Source organism: Chelonia mydas, chromosome 2, assembly GCF_015237465.2.
Source record: "Chelonia mydas isolate rCheMyd1 chromosome 2, rCheMyd1.pri.v2, whole genome shotgun sequence".
NCBI lineage: Eukaryota > Metazoa > Chordata > Testudines > Cheloniidae > Chelonia > Chelonia mydas.
In genome coordinates, this window is record NC_057850.1 from 72,766,730 (window position 1) to 72,778,928 (window position 12,199).

General features: G+C 43.7%; 1 protein-coding gene across 22 annotated transcripts in view; it reads right to left on the reverse strand.

Moving 5' to 3' along the window:
* Positions 1-336: 336 nt before the first annotated feature.
* DTNA (dystrobrevin alpha) overlaps positions 337-12,199 on the reverse strand; it is a 293,408-nt gene continuing 281,545 nt past the window's right edge. For 13 of the 22 annotated variants that reach the window (XM_043539652.1, XM_037892658.2, XM_037892667.2 and 10 more), the window contains one exon: positions 337-3,588. In XM_043539652.1, coding sequence (XP_043395587.1) covers positions 3,430-3,588 — 159 coding nt within the window. In that variant the 3' untranslated portion in view covers positions 337-3,429. The remainder of the gene's footprint in view (positions 3,589-12,199) is intronic. The other 9 variants (XM_037892660.2, XM_043539658.1, XM_037892662.2 and 6 more) reach the window with 2 other exon arrangements.

Sequence of the window (12,199 nt, forward strand, 5' to 3'; positions counted from 1 at the left end):
GCAGGATGGGCTGCTTCAACTGGAGGTGATGGAGCTACTCAGCATGCACGCAACCAGAATGGGGAGAAGGAAAGGACCTGCCTTGATCACTGCAGAAATCAGTGACAAGTTTGCAGCTTGAGGGAAGCTGGTGTGAAGGATTCTGTAACATGGAGTCAGAATTTAAAAAACAATGAATTTTTGGTTGTGGGAAAAAAAGAGGTGAAGATCACTGAATGAGACAATGCTGCTTTCCTTTATTCTAGAAGAAAGGTCCACTCGAGCTTCAGGAAACACACATGCTAATGCCAAAATAAAGCACAAACATGAGTCTTGAAAAATTATTTTTAAAAATCCTTTTTAATGAAGAAATAATTCCATTCCAAAATATAGACACACAATTAAATAGTTTAATCACTTCAAAATATAACATGTCCCCAGTAGGTTCCAACACACACACAAAACAATACTTAACAGCAATACAAAAAACCCATACAATAGTAGTTCTGTTACAATACCAATGAATAGTGTGAAATCTTTAGTGTTTCTACATCTGTCTCAAGTGGTGTCAAGTACAGTAGTTTAAAAATGTCTTACAGTTGTTAGCCTCAAGATGTAACTCTTCATACATTTTTGGTTCAAAGATAAAAATGCCCTCTCTCTTCAGGACACAGTGGAGTGCTTGTTGTTCATGGCTCCTTCTATTGAATTGAACCAATGTGATTGCAGCAACCTGAAGTTGCAATATTTACAAGGTCTATCTACAATAATTCCAAGAACTAATAAGGATGGCAGAAGATGACTAAAAGAAAAGGCAGACACCTGTGCTAAATAATGATTCAACAATTTGGCTCATGCATATAAGAAAATACATATATCACAACAAAGGCCACACACCTTATTATGCAGGTTAGTTAACATTACTACTTACAGATAACCTATTCTCCTCCTCACAACTTTCAACATTCAAGAACCCTATTTATCTTCACGTCCCTGTGTCCTGATTGCAAACTACTGAGTAGTCCTTCCCTCCAATGATAGTCAACCACTCAGGGAGTTTTGACTGCTGTGGTTGGCCATTTGTAGTTAGAAAAGGCCAGTACTGGGGACCATTTCTGTAACTTTGTTTAATGACCATAAGCCACAACCAAAATAATATCAGACAAACAGTCAAAGACCAGCTGTGCTAAAATGTAGCCAGCTTTACCACTGGGGGAAAAAAAAAAGCTTAAATTTAAAAAGTGCTTCATCTCAGAGCTCTAAAGTAGAAGAGGTCACCTAGAACTCTGTTTGGGATTGCCTTGCTAACACCAGCCTGAGAGAAAGCTGGTTGGCTTGTCAACATTTTTCATTATATTAATCCTGGAGCCCTGGCAATGGATTTATATGCTTGCAGTTACTTTCAGCATGATGATATGTATACAGACAGGAGAGTTATGTAAGGTAGTTATTAATCCAGATGCCATTCAACGTAACATAGGTTGTTGAATCAGTCAGCCATGGCACGTAGTTGTGTGCTAGCTCACTTTGTTTGTGCTCAGGAAATGCTTGACTAGAATCCTGAGCTGACAGCATTGGCTGTAACTTCACTGTAGTAGTTTTCAGTGTTGAGCGCTAGGCACTAGTGGAAGGCTCACCCATTCCTGAGAAGAGGCTGTAGGAGACATACGCCATCATAGGTATGGTGCCTACCTTTTCAGGCTGGCCTATACCACAGGAGCAAAGACCAGTGATTGGGAGGAATGGGGGGAAGCCTACATGAAGATAGCTGGTTGCAGGAGTGTCAATTTGGGTATCTGAGACCAGGCTCAGATATACAAGGAGATGTGGGCAAGAGGTCTGTATAAGCAATAATACTGTATGAAAGTAAAAAAAAACAGCAGTAACTTTCATACAGATATATATTACCAAACAGTCAATCTCAATGAAACAGCCATGAGGCTAAAGATTGCGTACAGACATACAGCGAGTGAGTTTATTGGGACAAGCTATGGAGCAATCCAGGACACATCCTAAAACGTTACCATGAAAGAAAGGTTAGACAGACATGCTTTAACCTGTTTTACATCAGTACCTCATCACTCACTGCAGGCAGACTGTGCCAGATGTGGCTACCTGTATGCAAACCTAGAATTTTCAGGGCTGCTAAACAGTGTCACTTCATTCCTAAGTAATATTCTGTGTGAGATATTACTAGCTATTTCATTTCAAATTCTGGTCAAAACTACATGTAGGATAATAGTAAGGGCAAGACAAGCACTGTACAACAAACATTTCCAATTTGTTATCCTGCATGATTGACAAGGCCCACTTTCTCTCATAGTTCTCCCCTGGGTAAGATAAAAAGTTAAGAGTTACTAGCAGAGACAATACTCTAGTTCTGTAACCCTATGCCTGTTCTTTCAAAAACAACAACTCTGTTCTCCTTGTGCATTTCACTGATTGCTAAGTCTCCATTCAGCTCTGAGAGTCTCACTACACATTTCCAAGAACGCATGCAGAACATCTGGTGGCTGGCTAAGGCAATACACATTTGGAAATGAAAGGAAACAGTTGCAAGCGCACTTTAAGCCTATATATTTAAAGCTGAAGGCCTCAAAAATAACATGATGGGGAGGGGAAAAAATGGAAAGAGCCGATTTGTTGAACACATGTTTACTAAAGCTAAAACATCAATGAAACAATACCATGGAAGATTATACATAACTTCAGTCAGTTTAGGGATCTTATGGCACCTGTGGTTTATAAACAGCTTTAGTAACGAGTATTTCAAAACATAGTTCACAGTTTTAAGAAGATCTGTGCTGATTTAAAAACTAGATTCTATATAATTTGAATGTTGCCTTTTGTATATGATATCTATTTGGAAAAAAATATTTACACTAACTTCTATGGCTGATTTGTTAGATTATTTTGAAAGAAAACATTCCTAAGTTACACGTTAGCCCTAAATTAGAGGGGTTTTTTAGTGCATTTTGTACAAGTCTTTTACGTAAAAGACTTTTAAACAAATTGCAAACATAGTCTGGTACTTTGCTTTGGGCTACTAAATATATACACTCAGGAGTATAATCATTCAGTGTTAAATGCATAATTGTAGCTTTTTATTTCTTCTGTGAAAGAAAAATGTACAGTGTATAGTAAACTGTTCTCCTAAAATCTCCAAGTATTCAGAAATCAAATTGCAATCTATAAACAGTATTAATATTGTCATTGTAAACTGAAAAGGTTCAACATAGTGTGCAAAGGGTTTACATGTTTTGTTGATACTGCTATTATTTGTAACAGCAGCACACATTTCAGCCTGCTTTCTTCATCGGTAATGAGCCATGTTACAGAAGATGTAGCTAATGTAAGTTAGCTTTAAACAAAAGTCTTTTTCTCAAAACACACACCTACAAACTACAACTCTTAGAACAAAAGCACTGTGCTACAGTCCTCGGAACTTAGTTAGTCATTTGATTTTTTTGTCAAGAGATGCTGCACTTGTTGGTTCCATTCTTCTGTGAAGCTTGCAGCCAGGTTTTCTTCGTCATCAGTTCGAATGCAGCTCTCCTCATCGTCAGTTCTCACATAGCTTTCGTTGTCTGTCTGACTGCAGCTTGCCTGCTAAACAACGTTTAGGAGAACTTTTAGAAGGGAAAGTTGTCTTAAAACACATACACGCAAACATTTCAAACAAAATCTGCACATGTTGCACTATCAAGAAAACAAAAAGCCACGCAATTCTCTTGGTTACAACTTAGGTATTAAAGGTGAAACCCACTACACCTATGGAAACCAACTATTCAAGCTCTATGCAGGTGAAATTACAGAGGAGTGGGAATCCACTCCCACAAAACAGGGACAGAATTTAGGACTGCTCTGCACTCTTCCAGCTCTGGTGGGTATGAGTAGTGGCCTGAAACCTTCTATGCTATTTATACAGGGTACTGGGGCAACTGGAATTGCATAAACACAGATCTCTTGATGCTCCCATTTTCTACTCCAAGGTGTAGCCTTCCATGCTGGCTGGGCTGGTGTGGATAATTTCCACTATGCGCAGGAGGTGCAGATACTCATGTGCAGCCAATCGGCTAGCAGCACGTCCCTTAACAGCCCCCACATGGGAATTTAAGCAGGGTGGAGAACCTTGCACTGGACCTACATACTCAGGTGAATTTCACCTTATGGGTGTAAAAGTTGATCTGCAAAGAACGTAACTAGCTCAAAAACAATGCTGGATTGTACCTCTCAAACAGGATGCTCCTCTTTGATGAATGCTTTCATATCCTGCACAATCAATGGCATCCTGTGTTTCCAGAATTGGACACTTCCAAGTTTTATTCAGTGATGGAAAACTTTTGATGTTCCAAAGCGTATCTGAGGAACTAGTTTTGGGCAACACAGGGAACATGTTCTTTTGATATATTCCTCTTGGGGAACATAGTTCTCTCCTCCTCTTTATACCTCCCCACTTCAAAGTTAAAGGGACTATGGTTTATCTTATCCTCTTTCCCTGAACTATTTAGAACAGTCAAACTACCTACAGTACTGCTGATGGTAACATATAGGACAGCATTCTATTATATCGGGCTAAAACTTCGTTCGACATGTTCAGAGCTCATATGCACATTTCAGAGTAACAGCCGTGTTAGTCTGTATTCGCAAAAAGAAAAGGAGTACTTGTGGCACCTTAAAGACTAACCAATTTATTTGAGCATGAGCTTTCGTGAAGTGAGCTGTAGCTCACGAAAGCTCATGCTCAAATAAATTGGTTAGTCTCTAAGGTGCCACAAGTACTCCTTTTCCATATGCACATTGTTTTTGTGAACAATGGCTAAATTAAGTCTGGTGAACTGACAAAGGTTGGGTAGAATTAGAGTTTTCCTTCCCTTTCCCAAAGTTATCTAAGCCCTGGTCTACACTAGGAGTTGAGGTCGAATTTAGCAGCGTTAAATCGATTTAACCCTGCATCCGTCCACACGACGAAGCCCTTTTTTTCGACTTAAAGGGCTCTTAAAATCGATTTCCTTACTCCATCCCCGACAAGGGGATTAGCGCTTAAATCGGCCTTGCCGGGTCGAATTTGGGGTACTGTGGACGCAATTAGACGGTATTGGCCTCCAGGAGCTATCCCAGAGTGTTCTATTGTGACCGCTCTGGACAGCACTCTCAACTCAGATGCACTGGCCAGGTAGACAGGAAAAGGCCCGCCAACTTTTGAATTTCAATTTCCTGTTTGCATGGCCACCTGCAGCTTGCCATGCTGGCCAGAGCTCATCAGCAGAGGTGACCATGATGGAGTCCCAGAATCGCAAAAGAGCTCCAGCATGGACCGAATGGGAGGTATGAGATCTGATCACTGTATGGGGAGAGGAATCCGTGTTATCAGAACTCCGTTCCAGTTTTCGAAATGCCAAAACATTTGTCAAAATCTCCCAGGGCATGAAGGACATAGGCCATAACAGGGAGCCGAAGCAATGCCACGTGAAACTTAAGGAGCTGAGGCAAGCCTACCAGAAAACCAGAGAGGCAAACAGCCACTCCGGGAGAGAGCCACAAACATGCCGCTTCTATGGGATAGTGCTTGGGGTGTCCTAAAGACCGCCGGGATCTAGATTGGATATGGATAGAGCCCTTTTTAATGGTTTTAATAAAGTAAATACTAATGGAAACTGTGTGATCATGGGAGACTTTAACTTCCCAGATATAGACTGGAGGACGAGTGCTAGTAATAATAATAGAGCTCAGATTTTCCTAGATGCGATAGCTGATGGATTCCTTCATCAAGTAGTTGCTGAACCGACTAGAGGGGATGCCATTTTAGATTTGGTTTTGGTGAGCAGTGAGGACCTCATAGAAGAAATGGTTGTAAGGGATAATCTTGGCTCAAGTGATCATGAGCTAATTCAGTTCAAACTGAACGGAAGGAGTAACAAAAATAAATCTGCAACTAGGGTTTTTGACTTCAAAAGGGCTGACTTTCAAAAACTAAGGAAATTAGTTGGGGAAGTGGATTGGACTGAAGAATTTATGGATCTAAAGGTAGAGGAGGCCTGGGATTATTTTAAATCAAAGCTGCAGAAGCTATCAGAAGCCTGCATCCCAAGAAAGGGGAAAAAATTCATAGGCAGGAGTTGTAGACCAAGCTGGATGAGCAAGCATCTCAGAGAGGTGATTAAGAAAAAGCAGAAAGCATACAGGGAGTGGAAGAAGGGAGGGATCAGCAAGGAAAGCTACCTTATTGAGGTCAGAACATGTAGGGATAAAGTGAGACAGGCTAAAAGTCATGTAGAGTTGGACCTTGCAAAGGGAATTAAAACCAATAGTAAAAACCAATTTATAGTCATATAAATAAGAAGAAAACAAAGAAAGAAGAAGTGGGACCGCTAAACACTGAGGATGGAGTGGAGGTCAAGGATAATCTAGGCATGGCCCCGTATATAAACAAATACTTTGCCTCAGTCTTTACTAAGACTAAAGAGGATCTTAGGGATAATGGTAGCATGACAAATGGGAATGAGGATATGGAAGTAGACATTACCATATTTGAGGTAGAAGTGAAACTCAAACAGCTTAATGGGACTAAATTGGGGGGCCCAGATAATCTTCATCCAAGAATATTAAAGGAATTGGCACATGAAATTGCAAGCCCATTAGCAAGAATTTTTAATGAATCTGTAAACTCAGGGGTTGTACCGTATGATTGGAGAATTGCTAACATAGTTTCTATTTTTAAGAAAGGAAAAAAAGTGATCCGGGTAACTATAGGCCTCTTAGTTTGACATCTGTAGTATGCAAGGTCTTGGAAAAAATTTTGAAGGAGAAGGTAGTTAGGGACATTGAAGTCAATGGTAAATGGGACAAAATACAACATGGTTTTACAAAAGGTAGATAGTGCCAAACCAACCTGATCTCCTTCTTTGAAAAAGTAACAGATTTTTTAGACAAAGGAAACGCAGTGGATCTAATTTACCTAGATTTTAGTAAGGCATTTGATACCGTGCCACATGGGGAATTATTAGTTAAATTGGATAAGATGGGGATCAATATGAAAATTGAAAGGTGGATAAGGAATTGGTTAAAGGGGAGACTACAACGGGTCCCACTGAAAGGTGAACTGTCAGGCTGGAGGGAGGTTACTAGTGGAGTTCCTCAAGGATCGGTTTTGGGACCAATCTTATTTAATCTTTTTATTACTGACCGCGGCACAAAAAGTGGGAGTGTGCTAATAAAGTTTGCGGATGATACAAAGCTGGGAGGTATTGCCAATTTAGAGAAGGACAGGGATATCCTACAGGAGGATCTGGATGACCTTGTAAACTGGAGTAATAGTAATAGGATGAAATTTAATAGTGAGAAGTGTAAGGTCATGCATTTAGGGATTAATAACAAGAATTTTAGTTATAAGCTAGCGACGCATCAATTAGAAGTAATGGAGGAGGAAAAGGACCTTGGAGTATTGGTTGATCACAGGAGGACTATGAGCCGCCAATGTGATGTGGCCGTGAAAAAAGCTTATGCGATCTTGGGATGCATCAGGAGAGGTATTTCCAGTAGGGATAAGGAGGTTTTAGTACCGTTATACAAGGCACTGGTGAGACCTCACCTGGAATACTGTGTGCAGTTCTGGTCTCCAGTGTTTAAGAAGGATGAATTCAAACTGGAACAGGTACAGAGAATGGCTACTAGGATGATCCGAGGAATGGAAAACTTGTGTTATGAAAGGAGACTCAAGGAGCTTGGCTTGTTTAGCCTAACTAAAAGAAGGTTGAGGGGAGATATGATTGCTCTCTATAAATATATCAGAGGGATAAATACCGGAGAGGGAGAGGAATTATTTAAGCTCAGTACCAATGTGGACACAAGAACAAATGGATATAAACTGGCCATCATGAAATTTAGACTAGAAATTAGACGAAGGTTTCTAACCATCAGAGGAGTGAAGTTTTGGAATAGCCTTCCAAGGGAAGCAGTGGGGACAAAAGATCTATCTGGTTTTAAGATTAAACTCGATAAGTTTATGGAGGAGATGGTATGATGGGATAAGATGGTTTTGGTAATTAAATATTAATGGTAAATAGGCCCAATGGTCTGTGATGGGATATTAGATGGGGTGGGATCCGAGTTACCCAGGAAAGAATTTTCTGTAGTATCTGGCTGATGAATCTTGCCCATATGCTCAGGGTTTAGCTGATCGCCATATTTGGGGTCGGGAAGGAATTTTCCTCCAGGGCAGATTGGAAGAGGCCGTGGAGGTTTTTCGCCTTCCTCTGTAGCATTGGGCATGGGTCACTTGCTGGAGGATTCTCTGCTCCTTGAAGTCTTTAAACTACAATTTGAGGACTTCAATAGCACAGATATAGGTGTGAGGTTTTTTGCAGGAGTGGTGGGTGAAATTCTGTGGCCTGCGTTGTGCAGGAGATCAGACTAGATGATCATAATGGTCCCTTCTGACCTAAATATCTATCTATGATGAGCTGCATGCCATTTTAGGGGGTTCAGCCACCACTACCCCAGCCGTGTTGTTTGACTCCTTCAATGGAGATGGAGGCAACACCGAAGCAGGTTTTGGGGACGAGGAAGTTGATGATGATGAAGTTGTAGATAGCTCATAGCAAGCAAGCGGAGAAACTGGTTTTCCCGACAGTCAGGAACTGTTTCTCACCCTGGACCTGGAGCCAGTACCCCCCGAACCCACCCAAGGCTGCCTCCCAGACCCGCCAGACAGAGAAGGGACCTCTGGTGAGTGTACCTTTTAAAATACTATACATGGTTTAAAAGCAAGCATGTTTAATGATTAATTTGCCCTGGCATTTGCAGCTCTCCTGGATGTACTCTCAAAGCCTTTGCAAAAGGTTTCTGGGGAGGGCAGCCTTATTCCATCCACCATGGTAGGACACTTTATCACACCAGGCCAGTAGCACGTACTCGGGAATCACTGTAGAACAAAGCATTGCAGTGTATGTTTGCTGGCATTCAAACAACATCCGTTCTTTATCTCTCTGTGTTATCCTCAGGAGAGTGATATCATTCATGGTCACCTGGTTGAAATAGGGTGCTTTTCTTAAGGGGACTTTCAGAGGTGCCCATTCCTGCTGGGCTGTTTGCCTGTGGCTGAACAGAAATGTTCCCTGCTGTTAGCCACGGGGAGGGGTGAGGGGCTAGCCACGTGGTGGGGGGAGGCAAAATGCGACCTTGGAACGAAAGCACATGTGCTATGTATGTAATGTGTATGTAACAGCAAGGTTTACCGTGAAAGAGTGTACCCATTGTTCTAGAAAATGTGTCTTTTTAAATACCACTGTCCCTTTTTTTTACTCCACCAGCTGCATGTGTTTCAAGGATCACAGGATCTTCTCCTTCCCAGAGGCTAGTGAAGATTAGAAGGCGAAAAAAATGCACTCGTGATGAAATGTTCTCTGAGCTCATGCTGTCCTCCCACACCGACAGAGCACAGATGAAAGCGTGGAGGCAGACAATGTCAGAGTGCAGGAAAGCACAAAATGACTGGGAGGAGAGGTGGCGGGCTGAAGAGAGTAAGTGGTGGGCTGAAAAGAGGGCTGAAGCTGAAAGGTGGCGGCAGCATGATGAGAGGAGGCAGGATTCAATGCTGAGGCTGCTGGAGGATCAAACCGATATGCTCCAGTGTATGGTTGAGCTGCAGGAAAGGCAGCAGGAGCACAGACCGCTGCTACAGCCCCTGTGCAACCAACCGCCCTCCTCCCCAAGTTCCATAGCCTCCTCACCCAGACGCCCAAGAATGCGGTGGAGGGGCCTTCAGCCACTCCACCCCAGAGGATTGCCCAAGCAACAGAAGGCTGGCATTCAATAAGTTTTAAACTTTTAAAGTGCTTTGTGGCCTTGTCCTTCCCTCCTCCACCCCCCTCCTGGGCTACCTTAGTAGTTATCCCCCTATTTGTGTGATGAATGAATAAAGAATGAATGTGAAGCAACAATGACTTTATTGCCTCTGCAAGTGGTGATCGAAGGGAGGAGGGGAAGGTGGTTAGCTTACAGGGAAGTAGAGTGAACCAAGGGACGGGGGGTTTCATCAAGGAGAAACAAACAGAACTTTCACACCGTAGCGTGGCCAGTCATGAAACTGGTTTTCAAAGCTTCTCTGATGCGCTCTGCGCCCTCCTGTGCTCTTCTAACCGCCCTGGTATCTGGCTGTGCGTAACCAGCAGCCAGGCAATTTTCCTCAACCTCCCACCCCGCCATAAACGTCTCCCCCTTACTCTCACAGATATTGTGGAGCGCACAGCAAGCAGTAATAACAGTGGGAATGTTGGTTTTGCTGAGGTCTAACCGAGTCAGTAAACTGCGCCAGTGCACTTTTAAATGTCCAAATGCACATTCTACCACCCTTCTGCACTTGCTCAGCCTGTAGTTGAACAGCTCCTGACTACTGTCCAGGCTGCCTGTGTATGGCTTCATGAGCCATGGCATTAAGGGGTAGGCTGGGTCCCCAAGGATAACTACAGGCATTTCAACATCCCCAACGGTTATTTTCTAGTCTGGGAATAAAGTCCCTTCCTGCAGCTTTTGAAACAGACCAGAGTTCCTGAAGATGCGAGCGTTATGTATCTTTCCCGGCCATCCCATGTTGATGTTGGTGAAACGTCCCTTGTGATCCACCAGTGCTTGCAGCACTATTGAAAAGTACCCCTTACGGTTTATGTACTCGCCGGCTTGGTGCTCCGGTGCCAAGATAGGGATATGGGTTCCGTCTATGGCCCCACCACAGTTAGGGAATCCCATTGCAGCATAGCCATCCACTATGACCTGCACATTTCCCAGGGTCACTACCCTTGATATCAGCAGATCTTTGATTGCGTTGGCTACTTGCATCACAGCAGCCCCCACAGTAGATTTGCCCACTCCAAATTGATTCCCGACCGACCGTTAGCTGTCTGGCGTTGCAAGCTTCCACAGGGCTATTGCCACTCGCTTCTCAAGTGTGAGGGCTGCTCTCATCTTGGTATTCTTGCGCCTCAGGGCAGGGGAAAGCAAGTCACAAAGTTCCATGAAGGTGCCCTTATGCATGCGAAAGTTTCGCAACCACTGGGAATCGTCCCAGACCTGCAACACTATGCGGTCCCACCAGTCTGTGCTTGTTTCCAGAGCCCAGAATTGGCGTTCCGCCGCATGAACCTGCCCCATTAGCACCATGGTGCCCACATTGCCAGGACCCGTGCTTTGAGAGAAGTCTGTGTCCATGTCCTCATCACTCACATCACCGCGCTGACATCGCCTACTCGCCCGGTATCGCTTTGCCAGGTTCTGGTGCTGCATATACTGCTGGATAATGCGTGTGGTGTTTAATGTGCTCCTAATTGCCAAAGTGATCTGAGGGGGCTCCATGCTTGCCGTGGTATGGCGTCTGCACAGAAAAAAAGGCGCGGAACGATTGTCTGCCATTGCCCTGACGGAGGGAGGGGCGACTGATGACATGGCTTACAGGGTTGGCTTACAGGGAATTAAAATCAACAAAGGGGGTGGATTTGCGAGAAACTGAATGGCCCCCTCAAGGATAGAACTCAAAACCTCAAGGATAGAACTCAAAACTGGGTTTAGCAGGCCGTTGATTTCACAGAGAGAGGGAGGGAGGAAGGAGAAAATGAATACAAAACAAATCTGGTCTATTTCTTGTTTTGAGCCACTTCGTCTATCTTTATACATCTTGCTGGCAGCAGACTGTGCAGTACGACTGCTAGCCATCGTCATCTCCTGGGTGCTCGGCAGAAGATGGTGCAGTGTGACTACTGGCCATCATCTTCTGCTAGCTGCAGGTTAAAAGACAGTGCACTGCTGGTAGGACTCAATTGCCACGAGACGAAACAAGGGAAATGACCTGGCTGAGTCACTCCCATGTTTGCCCAGGCGCCCGGTTAAAAGAGCACCCAGGACTATGTCGATGACGGCTACCAGTCATACTGCACTGTCTGCTGCCAAAAGGCAATAAACTGCTGCTGTGTAGCAATGCAGTACATCTGCCAGCACCCAGGAGATGTACGGTGATGGTTAGCTGAGTGGGCTCCATGCTTGCCATGGTATGGCGTCTGCACAGGTAACTCAAGAAAAAAGGCACAAAACGATGGTCTGCCCTTGCTTTCACGGAAGGAGGGAGGGAACGGGGGCCTGACGATATGTACCCAGAACCACCCGCGACAATGTTTTAGCCCCATCAGGCACTGGGATTTCTACCCAGAATTCAAATGGGCGGCGGAGACTG